The 27,927-nt window shown below is 39.6% G+C and overlaps 1 protein-coding gene across 1 annotated transcript in view; it reads left to right on the top strand.

Moving 5' to 3' along the window:
• HIPK3 (homeodomain interacting protein kinase 3) overlaps window positions 1-27,927 on the top strand; it is a 68,608-nt gene that overhangs the window by 19,272 nt on the left and 21,409 nt on the right. The window contains 1 exon segment of the mRNA XM_005428490.2: window positions 27,000-27,123. Coding sequence (XP_005428547.2) covers window positions 27,000-27,123 — 124 coding nt within the window.

The raw sequence follows: 27,927 nt of genomic DNA, 5'->3' as shown, positions 1-27,927 counted from the left end.
TTCCCTGCAAGGCTGTGTGTGTGCTTACATGCTCTTTTTATGCTGGTCTGGATTTTAATAGCTGTGGACTAGAGAGATCTGGTACTTGCAGCCCTTTTCTGCTTCTGGCCTCACACATTAAGACTGCTGACCTTTTATGAGTGATCTAAGGAGGTAAATAACTAAGCAGTGTGTACATTTTCAAAAGAAAATACCCTTACATACAGCGTAGGTGATCAAGCTTTTGTCATTTATGGAAATGGTATGAGGAGTGTGTCCTTTTGGTCAACTGTGCCCCAAATCATGAGAAGGGGAGTGTTCCATCCCAAATGGAAAGCAGTGCAGGCTGTGGAGGAGGAGAGTCAAAGCCTCTGTTTCTAAGTCTGGTCTCTTGTACTCATCTGGCAAGGCAGAAAGTTTTCCCAGGGCATGGTGTTTCTCTCTGGAAGTCATTTTCCTTTGTTTGGCCTCTCTGCTGAGGTGAGATACATTTGGGAAAGCAGGTATGAGAAGAGAGGCTTCAGAATGGCTGTCTGCAATTAGCAGTAGCCTCCAAGAGGAGTGGAGTGAAATGGTCGAGGTGGTGCTGCCCATCTGCTTCAGGGAGCCAGGTCACCTTCCTCTCTGTTGCCATGGGAAGCAGTGCCCTCTCAGTGTATGGCACTCAGAGGTGACTCTTCAGGGAATTACTGCTCAGTTTTTTTTCCGTGGGGAATCACCTTCGTATTGATTTAATTTGGGTTCTCTTCCTAAGGGGATTTTAAAATGGAGTCTTCAGTAAACCTTACCAAACTCATGATTCATAAAATCCCTGTAACACCGTGGATCTGACAGTAGCCATGACAGGTGTAGGAGTGAGTGTGCTACTTCATTGCAGGATCCTGCAGCACAGCCCCCAAAAGGAGTTCAACAGTGGCTCATCACCAGCCCCTGTGGCTGCCTCCATGGTTCTTTCACCTCCTGTCTCCAAGGAAAACATCATCACCTTTGTGCTGTGTCAGATTATATTGCTGGTAGAGTGCAGCTGGAAGCTTGACTGAAAATGTGTTTTGAGGATAAAGGATACCTTGTGCAGGCTGCCCTGGAGCAGAGGCTGGGCAGAGCTAAAGAATAAAGCAGGGATTGATTCCAAGCATCTCCTCCATGGATCCACCTTGGGCAGCACCAGAGCCCAGCCAGGGCTGCACCCAAGAGGAACCAAAATGGCCCCAAAATGCACGAGCGCTCCCGGGGTCTCTCCCTGGGATCAGTTCTGCTCCATTTGCACCTTGCACTTCATTGTCCCATTCCAGCTTTAGCCCCTGCAGTCCCACCCTGCTTGTTTTTCTCTCTGCAGCCCACGGGGTTTGTGCTCTGGGGCTGAGATTTGGATCATTTGTCCTTGGTGCCCAGCTGGAGCAGGAATTGTTTTGTCTCCCTGCTCTGTGCACAGAGCTCTCCATCCCTGAATATGAAGCCCAGAGCCACCCACTAAAGCAGCACAGAATGTGAAAAATAGAAAAGCTAAAACCTGAGGCATCATAAGCCCTTGGTTTCCCATCCAAAGGATGTTCCTTTTGGCATCCAGGGATCTGCAGGCAGACTGTTGTTTAGCACAGCCAGATTCCTTGGGAAAACAAAGTGAGTGGGAGGCAATATAAATGATCTCCAGATTAAACTGGGCACCAGCTGGACCCCATAGGCTGCTGGGCAGCTGCAGTGGTGTGGCAGAATGGAAGGTGTCTGGTTAGTAAGAGATGCTCGTAGCTCAGAAATGTTTTTCTGTTCCGCTGGTGACAGCAGTAAAATACGATCCTGGGTGTTCAGCAGTGCACTCGTAAGGAAAAGCAAGTGATGTGAGTAGATGCACTCAGTGCAGAAACCCCATTCCAGGGCTGGACAGTGATAGTCTCCCTCCAGCCTTCCAACTAAGGGGTAGTGCCTAATCAACAGACTTGTTCCAGACAAAATGCCAAATGTCAATAGTGTTGCAACGGAGCTCAGAGAGATGGAAAAATTGCTGTTGGATGTGTTCCTGGTGGCTGAGAGCAGGCTTCTCCCCTCTCCTTCTCTTACCCTCCTCTCCCATGAAGATCAGACAGGACGGAGGAAAAGTGATAATAATTGTGTTCTGTGGTCACGACACTGTTTTCACTTGCCCAGTCAGTTCTGCTGCAGCTTAAACAGCAATTTGGTCTGATATGGGCTTTTCTGTTTTAAAGGGTTTTGGAAGGAGAATAAGGTAGTTGAGCTGTGTGGTTTAATTACTATCCCTGAGCTGGGCTCAGCAAGGGCTCTGTGCATGCTCTGAGGCTGTTGCAGCAGGACAGCTTTTTATTTATGACTTTTACAGCTTCATGCTAAGTTTCAGAATAAACCACCCTCAGTTTATGCTGGTTTTTTCTCCCCTCAGCTTTATGTAATATCCTTGACTTCTTGTTCTCCTTTCTTACATGCATTCCTTCAAAATTAGAAAAAAATATTCTCATGGCCATAAATTCCCAGAGAGGCTTGTTTTCTCCCTGGCCTTTGTAACTTGGTCCTTGTCACTCCAGGGACTCCTGAGAACACAGAGTGACAGTGACTCTCCCTGGAGTGGGATTTGGAAATTGAGTGTTTTCTCTCTGTAGGTTGGGCTTGTCAGCAGGATGGGTTGTTGTGGCTCAGTGACACAACCGTTGCATCCCAGCAGATAGATGATTATCTTCCCCTGATGTCAGATCAGCATACAACCTCTGTATGTTTCAAGTAGTAGTTAAAAACCTGTATACAAATAAGCATACCTCTTAATACAGCTTTTCTTTAAAGCAGTGAGCAAGGGGAGAAGCTGTGCAAAACTGACATCTGGGGAAGCAGCTGCCTTTTCAAGTTCACCCATTGCTGTCTCATACTTGAAGCTTCTAAATGAGCTTTATCTAGAGAGTGGGGTGTCTTGAGGTTTTTTTCTTCTTTCACAGTGCCTGAAATTCTTGCTCAGTGTTTATTAAATTTTGGGGTTGATATGTTTAAATGAGAAGCAAAGCTCTGTTAATCAGTTGATTTTTCTGTCGGTTTGGGGAGCGCGGTGCGAGAACAAGCTAAAAATGCCTCTGTAAACAACTTCCACTTCAACATGCTAGCAGATGTTATTCTATCACTTTGAACTGTGCATCACTGAAGTGTATTGGGATATCTTAAAATAGTCAGGGGTGGTGGCCAGGAACGGTAGACTTCTATAGATGGTGAGGCTGTTTCGCTGCTGCAGTGAAATAAGCCAGAAGTACATGCTGCTGAGGTCGTTGGCTTGCTCAAGGTCAGCCTGTTCAAAGTCAGCTGCTCTGCTGTGAGCATGCTTACTGTCAGGGGTATATATAAGAGAGTCCTGATAATGTAAGGAATTGCTGTTACAAGTGAATTGGGACACTTCACAATTTTCCCCCCCTCTTTAAAGTCGCAGAGCTGCGGCTGCTGGTGTATTTCCTTATCGGAGCAAACGGAACTTAATGTCAAGATAAGCCTTTGTGGCTTGTGTCTGTGAACAAATTGTTTTATTGATTTGGCAAGACTTTGTTTGTACTTTTTGCATACTGTTCATTAATTGTTTTATTGAATTCCCGTTTTAAACTTCATGATTAATAGGGCCGAACAAAAGCCATTACGAGTATCATCCAGGGGTGGCAATCTTAGCTCATCATAACTTCATATTTATGTAGCTATTTGATAGCAAATGTATTTTCAATTCTCTCATTATTTTCTAGTCAACATAACGTGGTCTCTAATACCTTATTATTCCCTGTTCATAGAAGCAGAAAACAAGAGTAGATTTTTTGGTAATGGTGTGGTTTTTTGGTTTCATGTTTGGGATTTTTTTTTTTTTAATTCTGTGGAAAAGAGTGTCAGGGTTACTGTTATTTTGCAAGTTTTTTTTTTTTTTAATCCTCTCTGACGATCCACAGGAGAATCATGAGGATGGCAGTGAATGAAATGCCATCCAGCCTTCATGTTGGGTTTTTTCCTGAGCTTGAGATTTTCTGAGTAACATAACCTGGGATAACACATGGAGCATTTGAAGGTACCATGTACCTGCTCGAGTTTCTAGTAATGTCAGCCCAGATTTCAAGTTAATCATGGTGGCTGGAGCAGCAGTGTGAATCAGAGTTCAGATGAGGGTTCTCTCAGTCTTTAGGTTGCTTCAGTTTAACAGAAGGAGAATTCTTTCATGATTTTCAAGGCAAAAGAGCTCTTGGTTCTTGCTATATTTAATTTTTGCTGAGCTTGAGTGATAGACCGTTTGCCACGGCTAAAGTTTTGGGGAAGCGGCTTTTATTTTTCACACATGAAAATAGATCTACTGAAATGTGATCCTTTTTATTTTTCACTGCACTGATATTTAAGTCCCAAAGATCTGTTCCTCGTACGTGAGCGTGGCTATATCAGATATCTCGCTTGCAGAAAATATCAGTGGTAGCTGCAGTGCTACCATTTGTCAATGCTAATATTTGTAAATATCGTGACAAATTGCTGCCACTGTGAGGCTTCTGTGAGAATGTGGCTTTGCTGGTGTCAGAGCAGGTAGTTCTAGATGTGAATCAAGGTGGTGGAAAGCCAAGCCTCTGCTCCAGCCCATCTCCTCCACCTGGCATCCTTGGCTTCAGGTGTTCTGTGGGTGGAGGCTCCTTCTGCATCCATGGCTTCCTCCAGGAGTGAGGAGGATGGAGCAGATGTGTTGGAAGTCTGTTGACTGGAAAATCAAGCAGCTTGAGCAAGTGCAGATGGATGCGTGAGCATGTTTTACACTCACGTGGAATCGGACCAAAACCAGCAATAAAATACCAGGGATTTAAAAACCAAAACACTGACAAGAGAAGAAACCTCCTGTGAATTCAGGCGCTGATTAGAAAGTGGTATTGGTGTCTAGGATAAAAATAACTGTTTGGGATGTAATTAAGCAGAATTCAAGTTTGTATGAATATAAATGGCCTGAAATGTCAGGACTGTTAAATTTTATACTGTATTTTTGAAGGTCCTTGCTCCTACAGCGCTAGCTAATGTTTTCAAGTGTTTTTTTTCTTTTTTTTTTGGCTGTTAATAAAACAGCTTCTAACAAGTGAAATGGGATTAGAGGGCTGGGAGAAACAAGCCAAAAGCATTTCACAGATAAGATTTTTCAAGCAGTTGCATTTTGAGACTATGATGTTACCTTAAGAACATTTCCCCCTTTGTAAATACCAAGGATGTTTCAGTTGTCCCAGGACAGCGCAGCAGTCTCTCACAAAATATCATCTCTTTATGTGATTACCTTTTTTCAGAATTGCACTGTTGAATTTTCATTAGTATTTGAGTGCCTTCTTGGATGTTTTTGGGAATGATAGGGTCTTACCCTTGTAGTGAATCTTTAGGTATTCAAAATGTTAAAACCACCTAATACTTCACAATGAAATCTTTCACAAGAGTACACTTTGTTTCAAGTGTAGTGCACAAAACCTTTTTTAATGTTTAAGATTCAAAAAATAAGTGTGAATTTCAAATGTATTTTAATTGCCCCAAATTGATTCTAGGAATTGAAGTGAAACAGATTTTACCATTATTTTTGTTACTTTCTCTCAAGAAAACTTAATTCCCTGGTAACTTTCAAACATGAGCATGTCATGGCTTCTTTGAAAAACTGCAGGCACCACCTCCCTTATGTACAAGGCTTTTGTATAAATATAACACTATATGAAGCTTTTAAACTGCGTATTACTGTTGTTTTATCAACTGAAAAACTGTTAGGGGGTGCTGTAGGTCATAGATCAGTACTGGCACTTGATCCTTGCCAAAAAGATATGCTGGCAAAACCCAGCATATTAACACTAATAGTATTTGGATGTTGTTCTTTGTGCCTTTTTTTTTGAACCCCGGTTAATGTTTAAATTTTTGAGCTCCTGATTTCCTCACTCTTTTGCTGCTTGCCGTCCAGCCAAGATCTAGTTGTTTTTTTAAATATAAATCATGCTTTATTTCTGCGCGTATTTTGTTGAAATATCTTGAAGCATTCTTAAAGAATAAAATGTCTCCCCTGCACCTCTTCTCCAGGCTAAACACCCCCAGATGTCTCAGCTGCTCCTCATAGGATTTATGTTCCAGGTCCTTCACCAGCTTTGTTGGTTTTCTCTGGACCAGCACTGTGTGGAGATGCAGCTGATTTTGGACACTTCACCTCCCTGGAAAAGTCGCTAGGAGCATTTTTGGTAACAAGAGCTGGAAAGCAGAACAGGAGGATGTGATTTGTAAATTATATGGTATGGCTGCTGACTGCTTTGGTTTTCATATAGCCTTGAATTATTTCAACAATTTCCAGTAAGAAAGGATTGTTAAATGGAAAGCTTTCCTGTGCACACAGAGGAGCTGGGACAGCTCTGGAGTTGATGTCTGACTATGCTGAGAGACACTAAAAATATGGAGTGCTTCACTGATTTTCAGCTTTATTTCTGATGGTTTTTAACTGGTCTCTTGGCCCTGCCATGAACTGGGAATCTTCTCTCACTGAGTTGAGTGTGACCTGTTTTTTTCTGACCAACACCATTCGCATCCCTTGTGTTTTCTTGCTTTATATAATTTTCCTATTTGATGTAGTGTTTAATATAGACCACAGTTGTTAAGCTGCTAAAAGCCTACACGAAAAAAAAGGTTAGGAAACTAACTGATATTTAACAAGGGAAAAACCCTGCAACCCTGCAGGGTATTACATAGCAGGATAATTAGGAATTAGCGTGTGTCATTAGTGCCCCAGTACTCCACCCTGTCTGCAGAATGACTGTCCCAAAGGGCTGGTTGCTTGTGGAGTGGTGCCATGTGTCATTTGGGATATTCAATTTGTAGCCATGTAGTTGCCTTCCTGAAAGAGCAACTCCAGGATTGCCAAAAACAAATTAGCACTAATTTTGTTCCACTTAATCTCTCTACAAACCACTTCTTCTGAGGTTATGGTTATTAAGTATCTACATATATAAAGCACCTTTTCTTCATGTGTCTGTCCCTAGAATCATTCTTAGACTGTGTACAAATATCACCAAATGACTCCCCACTGACTCTGTTCTAACATAAGGTATCTGATACAAAATTTAAAGAGAAATGTTGGAACCTGAAATGCAAGGAATTCTTAGAACTTTGGGCTTGTACACCAAAGCTTAGGATTAAACACAGGATTTGATTTGAGACCTTGGAAAAGGCTTCTAAACTCAGGTGTTAGGAATGAGAATGTGAATTTATAGTTTGAAGTAGAGATACATTAAGTGGAGGAAAGTTTAGAGTTTAAAATAGAGGTGGTTACAGAGGTAAACAAGGAGTTTAGAATGCAGCACTGTAGGTTTGTGTGTCATAACATGATTGCTAAGAAATCTTACACTGCAGTATGGGTCTATAAGATGAAATATTTAAGGATTGGGTCAAAACCATAAATACTCTTCTTGGCAGTGTTTTATTGGTTAGTAAATCCTTAAAATGTCTTGTAACTGAGGGTCTTGTGGCCTTCTGAGCCATGCAGTGAAGATGTGAGCTGAGCTCACCCTTCCTGCCTATGCAAAAGATAAGAAAATAAACTGCACCACCTAAAAACTCAGAAGTCCTGTTTCTAACTCATTCAAAACTCCTTCAAAAATCCCCATAGAAAAACCCCCAAACTTAGTGTAATATTTAATTTGCTAAATTGGGTGGAGATCATGCCCATACGTGGTTTCCTGCTCTGCAGGTATTTTTTAACACTTCAGCATTTTCATTCTTGGTGTATCCAGAGGACTGAGCTTATGTGAGACCACTGACTCTCTCCTGCAGGCCTGTATGAAATAATGCCAGTGAAATACCCCTTCTACCAGTTTGTTAACCAATGTATATAGGTCACACTCCCCCAAGATACAAAATCTGCATCAATGTCACCATTTCAAAGAAGGTGGTGTTACATGGATGTGGAATGCCAAATTCGTAACAGCAACCTCAGCCCTTCCCTCTCCTTCACTGACACAACAAAAAGTCTAATAGAAGTTAATCACTTAATAATTAGTGCTGTTCTCTCTCCAGACACAGGAGACCTGCAATTTCCTAGTTTTGGCACAGCCTTTGTTTTGGGTTTCCATGTGTTTCCGATGGTAGGGGCCAGGCTGAGGGTGCTCAGGGGAGCCAGAGACTGTCACAAAATGTGCACCTCTTGGAAAGCAGGTGTGTTCCTTTGTGGTTGCTGAAGTGTGGCAGAAAGCTGCTTTACATGGTGGTGGTTTATTTGTACATCCCACCACTGAGTACTGCACACATGCATGCTCTCAGTCCTTCTTGGCCATGAGTTGCATGGCTTTTGTATTTTAAATATGTAAGAAATTGGATGTAACGACTCATTTCTCTGTGCTGTTGTGCTTTGATTTTAGCTTTGCTTTCTAAGGTTAGAAAGATATTTTCAAGTATTTTTCCCTTGTTTTTTCTTGTGGCTGTGCTTTAAGAGACAGCTCTTTCCTTTGTGAGACAAACTTTACATTTTGTCAAGCATGTGATTTACATGCTTTGAGGTGAAAGGCTGTACACAAGTGAGTGTGTTTTAGCAGATGAAAAAATATGAGTGATTTAGGAATGAATCCACTCCTGATGATCAGGAGTGGATTCATTCCTGCAGTTTTTAAGTTACAGTGACATAGCTGAATTTTTCTTCTGCATGAGACAACGTCCATTTAGTTCCTCTTAAAGATTCTTCAAATGTTTTGAGTTTTTCATGAGAGAATAGTTACAGATAAATTTCTGAAATTTCTCTGTGTATGTCGCACCTCTAACTTTCTAGTGGTTGAGCTGTGAGGACAAGCAAGAGCCCCTTTTTTGAAAATAGACTGTGATCAGCTTGTTGGAGGTGGCACTTGGTGGCCTGCACTTGCACTTCTGAAATGCCTACTGCAACAAACTCCTGCAGTAACAAATCTGATGTTTTCTGGGTGGGTAATCTAGTAGGGACTTCTGGAAAAACTTGAGAGCTGACCTCTGAGCTTTTTTTGTCTGATTAATGTGCATAAAGTGTGTCTTTGTCCCAGTACCAGTGAACCTTTGAGTACTTCAACCCAAATGTGACAGGCAGTGAAAATCCCCAAGGTGCCAGTGCCAGAGGTACAAACAGCAGCTGCAGAGTAGAGGGAGGATTCAAAGTGACTGCTGCAGGGTGAAAAGGAAGAAGTTGGTAGTTGTCCTTGCTGTTTTGCAGTAGCTATTTGGCAAGTCTCTGTGTGCATAGCTCTGGACTAACTCAATAACACGTGTGGTGCCTTTGTGTGCTATAGAAAACAAAACAGAGACTGAGGGTTGTTCATTGCTGTCTGGGGAGAGCAGTAGTGCAAATTTGAAGAAACAGCAACAGAGAAGTGTCATTAAGTCCAGTGGTTGTTGATAGGTTTGTTTACATTTGTGTGGCATGACAGCAGATTCTCTTCTTCAGCAGAATGTGGCGCAAGTGCAGAGGCTTCCTGACTTCTGAAGTGGAAATAGTTTCCTGATGTTGACTAAGAGCCTGTGTTTTAGTTCTCTCTCCAGCTCATTGCTCAACTCCTGCTTCTCATGGCACTGCCACTGCAAGAGGAACAAAAACTCTGCAGATAGAGCAGGGAACTTTATGTTAAAAAACAAAAAAAAAAACCAAGACAAAGCCGCCATAGCCCCATACATACAAACAAAAACCCCTCCACCCAGCAACCAAACCACCCAAACAAAAAGCCACAAACCCCCAAAAGCAAAAGACATCCTCACCCAAAAATGTACTGGGGAATGGGAAGGGAGTGCATACTCAGAGATAACTGTAGCTGTACACACCTGTACTTCAAGGATTGCCTCCTCAGAGCAGTGTACTGCTGTATTTAATTTTTCTTCTGTTAGGTCCTTTGGTTGGGTTTTAACCATCCTGTGAAGAAACAGATACTTTATAATGTCTTTCTTGCTTTAAGTAGTATGTAGTATCTTGTGCCAAACTTCTGTAAGTCTGAGCCTCTGAGTAAATAGCTGGAAAATTAAAATTAGCCCAGATTGTTCTAAAATACGCTTCGATGCTTGACATCTGAAATAGTGTAACGTGGGATTCCTCACATATTTCTCCTAAGCACTGTCCTGTAACTCTGCAGCAGCTTGAGCAGGAAGGAAGAGTACTTTATGCCTGTAAATTAACTTCAGTGGGAGTCGCATTGACCTTGTTGATACAGCACAATTAGTTCTGTGCTTGGGGAATTCTTCCATCACTTGGAATGGTGTGGAGTGGAGGCCAGTCCTGTTCTGCCTCCTGCTAAACACCCAGGGGTCAGCATCTCCCAGCTCAGTCCCTGGGCACGGAATGCACCTGGAGAGGCTGTGCAGGAGCAGCTCCCTGCTGCTCCAGGTCGGCAGCACTGTGCCTGGCTAATCTGTGTAATTATTTAGAGTATTTAAGTATCTGCAGTTAAGCAGGCAGGCTTTGCTGCCTTAATAACATCTTACGCAATGGGAGCAATGGGACCCTTCCCACGCTCCTGGCGGCTCCAGGCTGGAATTTCAGTGTGCACCAGGGCTGGGAGTCACTGCAAAGGGACTGTGCAATTAACAATATTTTCTTTTGCAACTCAAAATATCTTTTTTTTCTCTAAAATCTCTTGTAAACAGTTATTCCATTTTTTTTTTTTACATTGTATGAGCTGTTACATTTTACTAGAGAACTGGTGGCTGAAAGGGATTAATGCCCTAGGTGTTAATTTATGATGTGGTTTAACACAGCCTTTTTTATTTTTTGTCAAACTTAGCTTTCCATTTAAACTGGATTTTAAAGAAAATATTTTAATTTTTGTGCTCTCCATTTATAATCAGACTAAGTTTCCTATTTTTTCTTTTTCATTAGCTATGGTCTTTTTTGCTTTATTGGACTCAGGTGTGGCTTGTCTAAGAAAAATGCAAAAAATTTGTTGTGCTTTGAAACCTGATTTGTATAATTTGCGTAATTGACAACTGCATGCTTAGGGGTGATGTTTTTGATACATTTTAAAATAATAAAAATAAGTACTCGACACACATGTCTGTGATCAACAAATGTATCTCAAGTAGACCTAGATGTCTGTACAATATAATTTCCCCTGTAAAGGGGGAATCTTCCTATGCTCAGTCTCATTATTTTTCATGTATCAAACACAACCCATTCTGTAAAGATGGGATGAGGCAGAGGGCTGTCTGTAATAACTTAGTGAAGAATGTAAACTCAAAGATGCAATCAGTGTCCAGCCTCTGTAGCACATTAAAGGTAGTTTTTGCTGCTTCTTTTCTCTTTCTTTTTTTAAATTTTTTTTTTAATTAATGACATACTACACTTCTGGCCAGTCCAGTTCTGTTTTATGAAATAGGTTCTGTATTTGTTGTGCGAAAAGGTCCTGATGAGGAGCTGCTGTGTGGTGCAACAGGCAATTTTATTGCATGACTGACCAGTGCTTTGAAGTGTGATCAGTGGCTGCTGATGTTGCTGAGCCAGACAAGAGCCCAGGAAAACAGGGGGAATTGTGTAGGAAGGAAGGACGGGTGACATTTTCCAAGCAGCCCTGTGGCTGTACAGTGGGGTAGCATTTTTGTCAGTGCAGAATGAGGAAACTGTAACTTGCTTTCCCAGTCCTTTGTGCGGCCAGCACATCGGCCTGTCCACGTAACAAACATGTTTTCTTTGGGTTGTGTTCCCTGTGTACATTAACCTTTTTGCTTATTCCCCCTTGGCCCTTCTGGGGGGGCGGGTTTGGGGCCCTTCATTAGGAAGGCTCTGTCTCCCACCCGGCATTATCAACATCAGGAAACACAGAGTGGTGTTGGGAGACGCGGAAGGAAGGAAGTTAAACTTCAAAATTCCCCAGTTTGGAACCAGTTAGGTTTTTTTATTGTTTTTGTTCCTGTTGCAAAGCCTAACAACTTTTAAAATGAATTCACTTTATGTGAAGTACAGTAGCAACAAGTGATGGCGCCACTTGCGGGTTTTTTTCCTTTCAGTTTCTTTCTGATTTTAGTTGGATGCTGCAAATGGAAATGAGATTTGAAAACATGAGGATTCTGCTTGTATTGACATTGTTCTTGATGATTCCATGAAAGCAGAGAGGTCAGAAGTTCCTTTTCCTTGTTTACCTCTGTGTTAGCATCCCACAGCAATGTGAGGGTGAGGGCTCTGCAGAGGTGAATGGAAAATGTGCCCCATTCTGTGCCAGTGGCATTACCCTGAATGCAACTTTGTGCAGGAAAGGTTATCTTGGAGAAGGTTATTTCTGTTCTTTCCTATCTCACATCTCTGTGTAAAACCTGTGTATCGTGTGTGCTAAGAAATGGGTGGAGAAGGTGAGTGTACATATCTGTGGGTTGCTTTTGATAAGAAAAATGTAAACATTTTCATGAGAAGTATTGGCTGAGAATGCAGAGCTGGATTTGCTTTCCCTTGAAAACATCTGAGAGTTGATTTCCAGGCAGTAGTCAATTTTCACAGCATCAAAATTGAATCATATTTAAACTAAAAAAAAAAAAAATCACCAATGTTAAAATTCAGATGTGAGGCTCTTGGTTGGCTGCTAAACATATTTAGCCTTCCAACCTGTGACTGATGTATGGTCTAATTTCATTAGAACAGGTAATCCTGTGTCATGCCTCTCTTGAATGTTCTTTGCAGCAGTTTTTTTTAGAGCACTTTGGGAACAAATTCATGATGAGCTTGGTGTAATAGTTGCACACAGGATAAAGAAAATAGCTTATAGGTTTGTTCTGGAAATGATGACTTGACAGTAGCCTCTGGCAGTGGAATTTAGCTATCAATAGTGTGTTAATCCAGTTAAGTAGAGAGCCTTTCATAGGGAAATAAGAGTCATGTGTTCTAGCTAAATAATTACCTTTAAAGTAATCATGCAACTTGTAAACATTGCCTCGATATTTTTATGATTTCTGTTTTTGACACAGTTATGACACAGCAATAACTTGTTATTGAAGCAGTGGCACATGCAGAAGCTTTGGATGCTATTTATTTCAGAGCATTCTTATCTAAAGCTGTGTTGATACGTGTAGGCACTGACTTCATCAGCTAGTTTTTGCCTGTTCCTGTTTACTATTTAGAAAATACCAAATGTATGACAATTGTAATGAAGCTTGTGTTTATAAAACAGTTCTAAATCATAGCTTTGAGACACGCTGATGATTTGGAGGAGTTTGTGAAGCCTACTTTACCTGGTTAGGATGTGTTCCCAGGGGTCAGTTTTCACCCTAGAGATCCCCCTGGATCCTCTTCCCCCTCTGGAGGTTGGATGATGAAATCCCCTAGGAGGAAGAAGAGCCGGTTAAATGCATGATGAGTTCCTGCAGTTAACCCCTGGTGGAACTTTAATCGCTCAATTAGTAGATTTTTAACATAGTTTTGTTTTCTGTGCTGAGCAGTGAAACAAAAACCACTATGATTTCACTTGTCTCTCATTTCAGTGGGTATAACTGGCACCAGTGGGGCATAAGAAATACACAACACAGTGAGGTATGTGCTTATTCTCTAGAACAAAGCCTGTTTTTGGTAGTCCTCTTCAATTTGGTAGGCTTGGTTTTTTGTTTGGTTTTTTTTTTTTTTCTTTTTCTGTTGATGAAACTATAATCACTGAAAATTGAACACCCTCTCCCGCTGACCTTGGCAGATAAAGTCTGATGATGCTTGTTAGGTTGGTTTGTTGGTGTTCCTGGTAGTTTACCACACTGCTTTGAGGTTGGAAAGTTGATGTAATCTAGTGAGTGGAAACCTGTCATGTGCATCCTGTCATCCACAGTTCATATGAACATAAAATTATATCAGGGATATGCATTTGAGTCTGGTTTTGTCAGGTTTAAAGTCATAACATTGATTTAGAAACAGGTCTGGCATCTTTGAGAAACCTTCACACCTATAGCTTTATAAATCAGTCGACCTGTTTACATCAGGTTTAACTGCTGCAGCTCCATAAATACGTTGTGTAGTTACACTTGTAAATTGCAAAAATGATCACTTCTTACTCTATGGAGCTGTAACCACCTTGAGGAAAGCACTTAGTAATCATAATGCACTTTATTGCCACATGATAGTTAATAAGCCTTAAAGTGAATGCTGTGACATTCCATTGGCCATCCTTAGAGGACCTGAAAAGGCAGCAGAATGTAATGGTCTCTGTTCTGTAACAAGGCCATCTTGCCTTTTATTTCCAGGGACACTTGTTTGAGGTCACTAAGATCAAGGCCTGTTTCCTTGCTACCTCACCAAAGCAGCTTTCTCTCTTTAGGTACTTACAGTACCCTACAAGGCTTGATAAGTCAGTGACATACTTTTTGTAAACTCCAGTGATTTTCACCTTCAGATGAAAATTTATTTCAAAAATGCATCTTTGGGGATATTTTTTTTGGATGTCTGCTGGATTTTATGTCTTTCTCGGTTGGTTATTTCTGTTTATGTCTGTAAAAATCTGTAATCTTAAATCATAGTATAAGCTGATTTGCCCTAAGGCCATTTCCAGTGTCAGAGACAGAAAATAATAATAAGAATAAAGAGTTTGTTTAGTTCTGAAATGACTAATGAAAATACCTGCATTTATCATTATGCTCTAATGGACTCTTCCTCATAAGGTTATGTTACCAGGCTCTAATTCTCTTCTATTTTGATTTTGATGTAGATGTGATACTCTTCTTGTTTCCAGCTATTTATTCTCAAGGGGCTATTTCTGTAGAAGGCTTCAAGTATTCCAGCTTCTCAGCAATTGTCTGATGATGGATCATTTTGCTGCTCCTTTCCCAGCAGCATCATTAATGTATATGTTGTTTACAGAGCCATGACAAGGCTGGTTGGCAGCACCTCTTCCTGGGTAATTGTAAACAAATTTGTAAGCCTGTCTTGGCAGTGGGATTACTGCCAAGGATTTATTTAGTATATTGGCCTGCTTCTGGTTGTTTGCACTACCCTATTCATGGATAATAGAAATTCTTACGTATAGTCAATACTGTTCACTGATGTCAATTTAAAATTGCCATTTTGTGAGGAATTTGCCATTTTCCATTCAAGAAAACTGATTATGGGGAAAATTATGTTACACAGAAGTCCCACTGAGCTGCTGATTTCACCTGTAAACCTTGGTAAGTGTCAGGGACCCAAAAGAGCTCTAGCACTTGATGAATCTAGAAGAAAACCACCAAGATTTCCCCCACTAACTAAGGTGTGTGTGTAGGGACTGCTCAGACTGCAGGCAGCAAAGTAGGACATTGCTGAAATGGAGCTGGGGGTGGCTGCTTTTGGGAGGTGTTTTTTCTTTCAATAAGACTTTTTCCCCCACCCCTGCCAATTTTAGCGTATGCAGGTTACACTTATTTTTGTAGCTTGTTCCTAAAAGTGAAAAGCACAATGTAAAAGTGCCAGAAAACGAAATGAGCTTGACTCAAAAGGAAATATTAACTCTGTTAGCAAAGACACAGTAAGGGCAGTGCTAGGAGCTTTACTAAAAAGCAATGACATAACGCAGGGCTGGCCTTTGAAAGTTTGTCCTATCAATTTGTGGTGTGACAACATAACCTAAAAATAGTTCCTGGCACTAAGAAAAAGTAGTGCTTTGATTTGAGGATTTGTTTTTCCCCCCATGGAAAATTCATATATGCTGGAAACAAACCAATGGAGAATTGTACAGATATCCAAGGAAATCACAGCTACCTTTTTAGTAGAGATCTGTCAACTGGACTTCAGTTTTCACCTTTTCAAGGAGCAGGAGTTCCTGGTAAATACTCCCACTGTGCAGACTCTCATAATCCCATAGCCTTTAGCGCAGCTTTCAGGGTTTGGCTATCACATGCTAAACAATCCAACTGCACAATTACTTTATTTATTTTTGCAGTTTTTGTTAGTTGTTGATGCTTTGAATGAATTTTTAGTTGGCATTGTCTTGGTTTTGTATTTTGGTACAAGTCATTTGAAAGCTGAACCCAGAATATCTCCCTGGCCTAGTATGGGATTTAAATGGATTGTGGGCTTTATGTAGTGTATATTTCTCTTCTCTGTTGAGGACGTATTTGAGATAGTTGACATATTGATATTATATTAATGCATGTTTAACAGTTCAAATGAAATGACAGTTGTGTTCTTGAAATAACTACTGCTGTTATTTTTTAAAGTCCAGGAAATGTTTATTGCCCCTCTCGCTTTTCCAGCAGAACCTTGTGGGGGCCTTGTGAAATTCTGTGTAATTCTTTCCCAGCACTCTGAGAAGAGCAGGCAGTGAAGAAAACTTCCCTTTCATTTTCCTCTTGGAGACAAAAGTTCTTCAGCCCCAGCTCAGGGCACTGACCAGTCCTTGTGCTTCAGCCCAATTTGAGCAGTAGCTCTTCTGTAAATGAGGGGAAAGTTCCTTGTCTATTTGATCCTTGTTGCTTCTGTTATTATTGTCAACAAGTGTGCCTTTTCCTAACATGAGTGTCTGGCTATATTGGGAACAGAATGAAGTTTTTAGCCATAACTAATGAGCTGCTTGTAATTATTAGTGTCCTGGACCAGACTCAAAGGGTTCACTCAGATGAAAGGCACCCATTATTATACATTTATTATCTAGATCTCAGTTTTATCTTTTTTTTTCCTTTAAACTGCACTACCTGTTTTTAACTTCCATTTGCTCACAGCAACATTTTAACATTCAGCATAATTAAAAAGAATTCTCAGTATAATTTGGTTACCCTGATTTCTTCCTCTAGTGTGGTGGTACAGGGTCTGGGGTTTAATATTAGATATCAGGCAAGAACTGCTTTAAAAATATCACATTTATGTAGTGAGAAGAAGAAATGGAAAAAAAATCCCTACCAAATGTTAATGTTTGGGTAGATGCATTTTTGAACATAAATTTATTTCAAAAATCTTTGCAAAGCAGGGCTTGCAGAAATGCTGGGGCTCTTTGCTGTGGTCACATTCCTGTTGTAGCACGTTGGCAGGTCTGATGTGACATCAACTCTGAATGTAATAGATACATAGTTAAGCAGTTTATTTTAGGATCCAAAACTCTTCTAAGAATAGACAGGCTCTCCTTACAACGGGAAAGGACAAATAAACTAAAATGGAATAATAGGGAAGGAAAAATAGGAAAAAAAAGCATTTAGGAGAACAATTAAAGAGGGTTTTATTAGGGTTCAAGGCTGGGGTGAAACATTTGGAGGGACCATTGCAGCTGAATTCTTTCAGCAGGCTGTGGTGTAATGGAATGGGCTGGAAGGCTGAACAGTCCAGCCTACCAAAATAGACTTGTGTAGTTTTCCTATTAGCACTCCATAGGTTAAATTCACCAGGGAGGGGAAAAAAATAACCTTTAAATCTTCTACATACAGTAATTTTTTAGCTCTGTCAGAACATTACCAGGTGGTTTTTTTGTTGTGCCCCAAAGCTGAGGTGCTGCTGTGTTTCCCCATGGATGTGTCAGTGGAATTGCTAAGCCATGGGTAAGGATGAGACTTGTTCTGATGGTGTCATGTTTACACCACAGGTCTAATCATAGAAATTTGTATGGGAAAAACTCAGCAAGTCAGCCACTGAGTTCACTTGCCAGAGCATAAATAACTGCAGCAGAATTCCAATGAAAATGAAGGTTGTTAAGTGTTGGTGTGTACTGTGTGTTGGGTGTGTTTTTCTGCAGCGTTCTGTGGAAGTTACAGATTCCCACAGGACATTGAGCCAGACATGTATGGGTATTAATACAACAGAACATTTAGTGACTGGAAACATTTAAAAATATTTTTATTCACCAAATGGTCTCTACTAGTGTAACCTTGAGAAAGCAGATTTAATTTCATGTGTGTGAATTCATCTGCCCCAGTTGTTGCTCTGTAGGTTTTCTGTAATAACTTTCTTTTTTCTTACTATTCTTTCTAATTTTTTGTGTTTCATTTTGCAGCTGGCATAGGTACTAAGTGTCTAGATAACATTTTATATAGGGGAGTATCCAAAGGGAGATGGATTCTGGCGTTCCATTTATGTAGTGAACAGGACATGAACCTCCAGTGTGAAGCTGTGGCACCAATACATGACATTTTGCAAGACACTACTGTTGAAATTGTATGTGCTTTGAATATTTGAATTCTAAGTGATCACATTGCTGTTAATAGATATTTTTTTAAAATGCTAGCTTCTCCTACCAGTCTGTTGCTTGTCTTTCAAAATTAAACAGTTTTAACAAGCCTACCATATCTGTTTATCCTGATGTCATGTTGTCAGTGTTGAATCTAGATTCGACAATGTTTTTATAATCTAGTGTCACTACATAAATTATCTGTAATAATACAGATTTTAAAAATACAGATTTTTTTCTAAGATTACATTTTTTTTAAACTTTTTTTTTCTGTTAATTTTTGGTGAGCTTTCTATAACTTAAAATTTGAAGTCAAAATTTATCAGTCTGAGTTGCAAAATTTCACCAGAACACAACTTTGCATCACCCAGATGGGGAGGTATCAGCAGTTTAAAAAATCCTTTTCACCATGGACAAGGATGTGGGCAGATTTTCTTACTCTCTGCAGCATTTGTGGGCTGTGTTCATCTCCAGTGCAGAATTGCTGGGCAACAGCTTTATGCTGGAAAATGATTTCAAATATTTCAGTGGTTTCATGGTTTATTGAGCTCCTGGGCTGAGCTTGTTGCCCTGTGTTGGAGAGCAAACTCTGTTACAAGTTTTGCTGAAGAATCAATCAAATTTTCCTTTGTGTTTTCAGGTTAGGCTTTTCTTTGGTATTGGGGATATTTTTCTGTGAGTGATTTTTTTTGGGGGGGTAGGGGTTGTGTTTGGTTGGCTTTTTTTGTGTTTTGTGTTTGGGTTTTTTGTTTGTTTTTTAAATAGCTGCTTAAAATAAAGTAATATATTATGATACACTTGATTTCTTGACATAAAAGCAACATCCTTGTGGGTTTTTTTTTTGTTTTGGTTTTTTTTGGTTGGTTTTTTTTTTTTGGGGGGGGGTGGGGTTGGTTTTTTTTTTTTTTTCATGAATTTTGCCTGTAACAGAGACCCTCATGCTAATCAGTCATATTAGAAAATAATTCCTTTTTCCACTGCTGGATTTTTTTACAGCAGGATCTGTCTGCTTTCTTCTTTAGCACCACCATACCTTTGTATCCTGAGCCCAGTTGCAGGACTGTTGTCATCAAGGGCTAAAACACAAAAAGCTTTTGCAGAAAACTGCTTTACAAGGCCTTGGCATTCTTGGCAAGGATGCTAAAAGCAAATACTGCTGTGCTTTTTACTCTTTTGTAGGAACTCTCAACCTGTTCTTCAGCTGATGTGTTTGGGCGCTGCAAGTCCATAGGGTTAGAAATTGCTATTCCCACAGAATCAACAATAACAAAGTAAAAGCAGGGAGGGAATTACATTCTGACATGTCTGAGCTGTGAGGCCTTGAACCATCCCACGCTGTGCTCTTCTCTTGTCCTCCTCCAGAGCTGGAAATGTGTGTTTGATCCTCTCCTTGGGTGGAGGTCAGCTCCTGGCTGCCAGCAGCCCCGCTGCCCCTTGCGCTTGCCTTGACTGCAATCTCTGTTCCAGACAAGATCGTTTCAAGCCTGGTTTTCTTCAGAAATAATCTGGGCAATTGAGCAGCTCATCTCAGAGCTTTGTTTTGTACGAAAGCTCTGTATGAGATTTTGGATGTTCTCCTTGTCAGGGCAGAGGCGATGTCTGTGTGAATCTCTGCAGCCTTCAACCAGGGAGGGATAAAGCACTGCAGGGTGGTCCCACAGATGGGAGTAAATGCTACATCCACACAAATAGTATTGTCCAAATTCAGTTATTGGTAAGTAACCTCATTTGACACTTAAAATATTGACACTTTGCTATGTAAAATGTAAATTTATTAAATAGCAGGCTTTGTTTATCAATAAAGCATCTGAAGAGTTTATATCTACACCATTTTGTTCATTCTGTTGCTGCATCAGGATCTACTTTGCTTAATTTTCATGTAATTCAAAAACTGCTTAACCTATCAAGTGTATAAATAAATCACTCAGTAAGTCTTTTCAAGGAAAATCAAAATCATGAAAAGGCAGAAGCATAAACATCTGGTTTTAATAAAATCAACTCCTCCTTTCACAAGAGATAGTGGATAATTAGAAAAGAGCCTGCTGAAATCACTTGTTTTATTCTCATCTGAATAAATCAGAGAGGAATAACTAAATTATTATCTTCAGTATTTTTGGTGCATGGTTTGAGAAAGTAGATTAGCTTAAAATTTGTGCTTGCTCTTTCAAAACAAATTTTTTTTCACTATCGGGAAAAAGATCTAGGATAATTTATGGGGTTTTTTATTATTATTATTTTTGGAAATTACCTAGGATTTAATTTTTTGTCTCATTTAATTTCTTGGTGAATTTTCTTTTCCCTGTTCAGTTATGAACCATAAGTTCTAAAGAATTTTTTTTGCAGCGATTGCTTCTTTTTTTAAGTAGTCACATACATGGGCTGCTTTCTGTATAAGAGTGTTAAATCCTTCTCTAGGGCAGATCAGGGTTCAAAGTTAAACTGGCAGCTGCATGTCAGTCTTGTATGTTAGATATCTATATCTATATACATATATATCTCACTGGGAGGCTCTGAGGGTCTTTTCTAGCTGTTGAGCATGCATAGTCCCATGAAAATGTTTTATTAGGCAAAAATGAGGTTTTGTCATTTCTGTAGAAAAACTCATCATGTGGCCATAGGATTTTACAGGAGGTACAGAGACTGATTTGCCTTTGTCTTCACTAGCACTTCCCATGCACCAAACTTCCTCAGAGGAGGAATGATTCTAAGAATGAGAGGGTAATTTCCCATATCAGCTTGAACATAATTATTCTCACTGTATTTTAAGGTACATGCCTTGAATTGCAGAGAGTGGTGGAATTGAGTCTTTGCTGCTACCTCAAAGACAAAGATACCCCTATCCAGCTTAACTAACATTTCCTGAGTCTGTCTGAGCACTTATATTTTTTATTTCCAAGTCCTCTTACATTCTTAGAATTTTAAAAATACCCGTCATCAGAGTCTGCTGCTTATGTACTTCCTAATGCCTAATCATGGAAAAGTTAAAAGAAGCCTACAAAATTATAGATTTATATTCACACTCCTACAAAAGCCAGGAGTGTGAATGTAAATCTAGAATTCAGTTTTTGATTTTTGATTTGCAGCAGTTTTCCTTCCAAAGAATGGGGAGGAAGGCCCCTTGTCTGGCATGGTGTACCATACTTGCATTTCTGAGATCAAATATATGTCAGCACATGACACTGCCAATCTGCCTCTGACATCTCAGTGCACTTAAAAGCAAGAGACAATAAATTCAACTATAAAAGTGTTCCTAGGAAGTGCAGTTGAGTGGGTTTTTTAAATGTGTAACACAACTATTTTAAAGACACCTATAAATAATGTTGATATACTTCTTATTTTAACAAAATGACATTACAAGTAACAATTATTCTGACCCTGAGGAAGATTGTCAAGACTAGAAGGTTGTACAGAAGCTTGTAGTTGGTGTCAAGGGATTTGCTTGGATAACTTACATATTTGTGCAAGAATAGTGATTTTAATATGTAGGAAATGTGTGTTCTCAGATCAGCAGTCTGTGTATCCTAGTCTTTTGTTGCTGCAGAAAATTTACTGTGGCACGAGGTTGCACTTCAGTGTCTTCTGATGCAATTTTCTTACAGCTCTACACAGTTGATGGCTGTTCTTGTTCTACATGGATTCAACCCTTACTTGTGGATGTTTTCCTGTCTATCCATTCTTAAATACTCCTAATATTTTTTATCTCAACAGTGACCTGTGATTTCGGGAGTAATTGCAATTCTGGCTTTAAAAATCCACTTTTGTGTTTACATCAGCCTTTATCTCAAAGTGGGTGGGGGATTCCTTGGTCTTCTAGAGTGAGGCAGGGCATTAGAAACACCTGTCTGCTTCTCTTCCCTTATTTATCATATAATTTGAGTAATGTTACTGGTCATTCATCCTTCCTTGAAGCTTTATAGTTCTAACCAGGGTTTCTTCTTGTACCCAAATCTCTTCAAGTCTTTAATTTGTATTTATCTTTTCTGCGTCTTTTCTATTTGATGTATCCTTTTTCAGATGGGGGTGACCAAAACTGAACCCAGAATTCAAAAGTGAACACACACTATTCAAGGTGAGGGAATATCACTAGTTTTATATAAGGCATAATATCTTTATATGTCTTTGTCCTTTAAAAATAAATACTGATATCCTGATTATTTTTGCTCCCAATTGTAAAATATTTCTTTTGAGTAATCTCTAAAGTTGTCTAGACTTTTCATTGAAAAGTTGGTTAATTTATAATTTCTTCTGGGTAATTAATTAATGAATATGGTACATTAATTTTCACTATGGTTTCACTATACACCATGTATGCTCTACTTCCTGTTGTTGTGTTGATGTAATTGCATATTTGAAATTCCTTCTGAAGACCATCACGAATCCACTATAGAGCCAACTGATCTTTGTATCCTTCATCATTTCCAGGTTTTGTCATTACATGGTTCCTTCCCATTTCATCCCTCAGATTACTGAACTGTACTTGCCTGGGAGTTTTTTCTGGGTGTTGCCACCTTGATTTTGATCCCTCCAGCCAAGAGTCTTTCCTGTGTTCTTGCAGATCTTGAAGAAAGGTTTGCATTCCTTTCATGCACGTGGTAAAGACTGGTAGTTGAAGAGAGTGAATTGTACGTGAGAAAACTCATCAGAATGCCCTCTGCCATCTCTCATTAACTCACTGCATCTGCTCCTTCTCCTAGGCCTCCTTTCTTTAGGAGAAGAATTGTGCATCTCACAGCCCATGTGTGGTTATTCCTTTCAGGAGGGATGTGCTTGCATTGTGCTCACCATGGCAGCAGGGGCAAAGGCTGGTTTTACTCAGGCTGGTAATCTGGTTTGACTTTAGCTCTTCCAAACTGGATTCATTTACATGAGTGGTCCATACCAGGGCTTTCAACAGGTCATTAATTTAAAAAAATGTCAACATCCCACCCTTTTGATGGCTTCCTTGCGTTAGTATTTCTTATCATTGTGTTGTGACCAGAGTAGGTAATTAATAGGCATTGTCAGCACAGTGGTAAATAGAGGTAGTAAAGTTTGGTAGTAAAGTTTGAGGGGAGGAAGGCTATTTCTAAACTGCCCACTCTGGAGAGCAGCAGGTAAATAAGCCAGTGCTGTGATCAACAGTTGATACATTGACCCTCCCACGCGGCCAAAGAAATAGAGATAAAAATTGCTCAGTCTTTAGTCTCACTTCCTTGATCTCTGAGGAGGTATGTGTAGTGTGACTGTGTTACAGAATCTTCAGCGGGAACATATTTGAGAAATTATTCCTGCATTCAACTGAATTTTTCATGAAAGTGAAAAAGGGAAGCTGCTGTTCTTATTGTCTTGTGCTGTTCTTCAGTTGTTACTTTGTACAACGACTGGTGGGGTTTAGCTTTTTCATGTTACTTCTGTTCTAAATTGGATTTCTAACCAACCATTTCTAGGTGATGATCATCTGAAATGGTTTGACTTCTTACAGATTTTTTTATGACTTATTTTTGTAGTATGGGTAATTCTTGCTCTTCATTCTTTGTTCCCCCAGTGTAAGGGTTGGAAGAAATTTTCTGTTACTATGCTGCAGTTTTGATTTTTTTTTAGCAAGTTTTTGCTTGGGGTTTGTTTTTATTTTAATATTTTTTCATCCTTCATCAAGGAACTATCTCATTTTTCTTCAAATTTGTTCATTTTGTTGCTTTATTCCAAGCTGGCTAACATGCTGAAGCTAAACTATTTTATGAAATATTCTAGGCTTTGAACAATTTAATGGAACAAATTGTGTGATTTATTTTCTCATAAGCTTACAAAAAGTTATAGGATAGTATATGCATTTATGGTCTGTGATGTAATAAATGGAAATGTGGCTATCCAAACAAGCAGCTGAAACAGGTACTCATTTGTCTTTCATCTTTTTAGATCATTCTAATTGTTAAGTCTAAGTTGTTGTGTTTTATGATTTTAAATTAAATTAATGTTTAATTAACACCGGTAAGGAGGAAATAAGTGCTTTCTCTCTAAAATCTTGCTTTAAATTTAAGTACTTTTAAGTAAGATTCAGTGTCCTTAAGAAGTTTAGAAAATTCTGGTGTTCTCCTTGATGTCTTGGTCTGGGATAACAGGTGCTGTTTGCTCAGGTGGAGACTGTGGTGTGTTCTGGTGCACTGAACATCTTGTGATCTGCAGTAAAAACCAAGTAGGAGTGTGTGTGGTGCTGTTTGGAGAGAGAGAAATGCTTAGTTACACTGTTTTTTGAGTAATCTGATGTTAAAGGGGCCGTTGGGACATCTGGGGTTCCTACTGCTCTCATGTCTATGCTTGTAGTTAGGAAAGGGAGTATCTTCCTTTTGAGGTGCATGGTGAAATATTCCTTATAGGAAAAAACGGCTGTGGGTCATCTTAAAAACAAAAATTGGAGAATAATTCTCTCCACTTTAATGCTTTTCTCTCCAGCTCTCCAGACAGATTTTTAACAGGAACTTTAAAAGAAGGAGAAACAGAATCAGATGTTTTTGAGCATGGCATTAACAAACTTTTGTTTAACAAAAATATTTGAGCTGGTTAAGACCGCTCCAAACATAATCAAACTTACTTACAGTTTTGCTGCAACTTAATTTGCTGTGAGAAAGTTGCTCCATTTTAAGGGCTAGCATGGTAGGTGCCATGGGCCCTGACAGAGCAGCAGCTCTTCATCTTCCTCTCTTCAAGCTGGCCTGAAAATATTTTGTGTGGAAGGGTGCAGGTAGCTGTGCTCAGGAGCACATTTATTTCCTCTTCCTTCTGGATGGCAGGTCTGGTGTTGGCAAGTGAGGAGCACTTCTCCTCTCCTGAAATACCTCCCTTTCCCTTTGACTTACTTATTAGTGCTTTTCTTTGTGGAAAAATGACCAGATTACTGTATTTTGAAACACAGCGAGTATTCTGTCTTTTTTTTTTTTTTGGCATTGTATCTCCCCTCATCCTTCTCTCCTTTGGGATCCTGTCTCTCCACAGGGACAGCCAGACCGACGGACTGCGGCTATTTTTGCACGGCGCACATATTAACCATTGAGTAAACCTAAGAGGTTTTGCAGAGCTTATTTTAGCAGAAGCATTTGTTAAAGGCCCTGTATCCATAGGCTGTGTGTATATTCATTAACTATTCAGGGCTGTAACACAATACAACAAAAGGAAGTGTATTTTAACAGAGATCTGTAACAACCATAGGCAGCCTGGCACCCAGCCAGGGGGAAAGGCAGACGCTTCTCACTGCTATTTCTGTCTTGTGGCATCCAGAGATGTTGAATTGATTTCTTGGATAATGAAACTAGCTAAGGCTTACTGCAGTGTCAGGATCCTGCATTGCAAAAATACACGTTTGATCCCCAGAAGTTTATTGTAGTCAAATCTTTGGAGGCAGTGGAAAACTGAGCCTCTTCAGTTTCACTGCCAGCGTGACAAGATTTAGCCTTCATAGAATCACATCCAAAATGGTTTGTGGCAAGGATGGGGAGAACTGAAGTGCCAGCATGAATGGAAAGTACATGATTATTTAACAGAATATCCTGTCCTATAGATTTTCTCATCTAAAAAGTGTTGGATTTTCCCTGTGGCAGAAGCCCGATTGGCTTCACTGGTCAGAGATGGGGCAGAGCATTGCGAGTCTTTTCCCTGGTGGTGAACATTCATCCTTGGAGCTTGAAATATGTCTGTGTACAGCTTCTACCAACTACCCCTTGTGAAAGGGGATGGAGATGCTTCAGCTCTTGGTCTGCTCTACAGCTAAAAGATAGCTTCTCTGTCCCAATGTAGCATAAAAATAGGAATTTGTTCCCAATCCAGTACATGTCATTAATTTAAAGAATATTTTGATAAGGGTAAATGTCAGAGGAGAATGAGCTATGTTGGTATTTACTATGATCAGAGTCTGTTTTGTGTGTGGAATGTCAGTAGAGACTATGTCAGGATGTGCTGAATCTGTGAAGATTCGTGAGCTTTTCCCCAGGTGAGAAATCCCACATTTCCTGGTCAGTTGGATGCTCCCATTCTGTCCAGCTGCATTGGGAATTACCCTCTTGGTTTTAACCACCTTCCTGCTCTCCTGTGACATGCTGAGCAAACAACAGCTTGTCTGCTTTAAAAGTGGATCCCTTTATAGTGTGATGCTTGAAATAATATTTTACATCTCCAGGCGTCTTTCCATTTTAGAATGCAGATATAAATTAATTTTTTTTCCTTTTGTTAATAGCTTGAATGAGCTGGGAGGGAAGGTTTTAAAAAGACAGATACAATGAAAATGGATACTTGTGAAATACTTGAGTTCCATTCCACGTGAACAAAGATGTTAAAAGCCCCTTTAGCAGCTGTGTCAATACCAATTTTTCTGGTTCTTGAGTGGAGACATAAATTCAGATGGTGTTTGTTAAATAATTCACATTTGTTTTAGGTGAAAAATAACACCTGCTCTGTTTAGCAAATGCAGTGCTTTCATTTAAGTGATTTAAAAATTGATCACATTCAACTGATTTGAGTACATTAAGTGATTTGCGGTTACATACTTAAATTGATATTTTAAATAGTTTTAACTGTACTGTACAGTTGAGAAGTGTGCAAGTGGATTTTCAGATAAAACTTCTAGTTGGGTTTTTTTTGAGATGAAAGACTGATGTGTTTGGAATATAGTTGCAGACATATGACATTGAGTGGACAACTCATTAGAGACATACTGGAGGAAAGGGAAAAGTTCTGAATCAGGGATATTCTGTTTTCTAGGCATATCAGTTATTTTCATGTATATAGCAAACTAGTACTTGTAGGAAAAAGAAAATCTCAAAATCTCAGAGCTGCAAAATACCAGCACAGGTTACTTAGATAAATAAAAATGCAATTTCTGATGCTGTGATCTTACTGAAATAATTATCAAGAAACAGATTGGTTTTGTTTTTTTTTTTTTTTTTTTTTTTTGTTTGTCATGTTGGATTGTTGAATGAATTGTTTCTTCCCCAAGGATAAGCTTCAGTAACCATGTTTGATTTGCAGAGCACCAGAGATCATACTGGGATTGCCGTTTTGTGAAGCCATAGACATGTGGTCGTTAGGGTGTGTGATTGCAGAGCTCTTTCTTGGATGGCCACTGTACCCAGGAGCACTGGAATATGACCAGGTAGTAGAATACATTTCACAAGCATATGTGCACTTTCTGCAGCTTAAGACTTTCAGATCATTAAATACAGAATTTTAAATGCTAATAATATCCCCTATTTATGTAGTATTTCTTCAAGTCTGTTCAATGCTTTTAATTTAGCCTTATTGATTGTCCTAGAAACATAAATCCTGATTCTGACTCGGACTGTATATTGTGGGTTTTTTTTTTCTTTAATTAAGTTTCCATTTGTCCTCTCCCCTCCATCTTATGAAATAGATGATGATGGAAACCAAAGTTTGCAGCTACCATCACTGCATTATAATCTCTCTTTCATTTGCCATGAACAGGGTTGACTCTGGAATGTCTATTCAGATGTCAGGATTAATTGTGCTCTGAATACTTTCTGATGCTTTCTGGAAATCCAACAAAGCTCAAGGATTTGAGAGCCTGTACTTCATGAGGAACAAGAATGAACTGTCACAGTCATACTGTAGCTAGGCAGGGGTAAAGCTTGGAGCTCTTAAAGCTCTGCCCTTGCTTTGTTGGAGTTTTCAGTACTGACACCACGAGCATTAGTGAGCAAACTTAATAAAACTCCATGTTGTTTCTAAGGAAAGATGTAGAACATTTTTATTTTAAACAGTTAGAAAATAATGTGGAATTTGGGAGGAATGTAGTCAGCATCCTGAGCATGCCCACCTGGTTTTGAACTATGCAAGTGAAGCAATCTCTTGAAAACCCCAGAAGGAGCAGCACTGGCTTCTTGCTAAGTTCTGGTCTTGGATCCAGCATTTAGTTCAGAGGATGTTGTTTAGGTTATTC

The sequence above is a fragment of the Geospiza fortis genome, unplaced genomic scaffold, assembly GCF_000277835.1.
Source record: "Geospiza fortis unplaced genomic scaffold, GeoFor_1.0 scaffold196, whole genome shotgun sequence".
NCBI lineage: Eukaryota > Metazoa > Chordata > Aves > Passeriformes > Thraupidae > Geospiza > Geospiza fortis.
The sequence above is the reverse complement of the archived record's forward strand: the minus strand, read 5'-3'. Positions and strand labels throughout refer to the sequence as shown.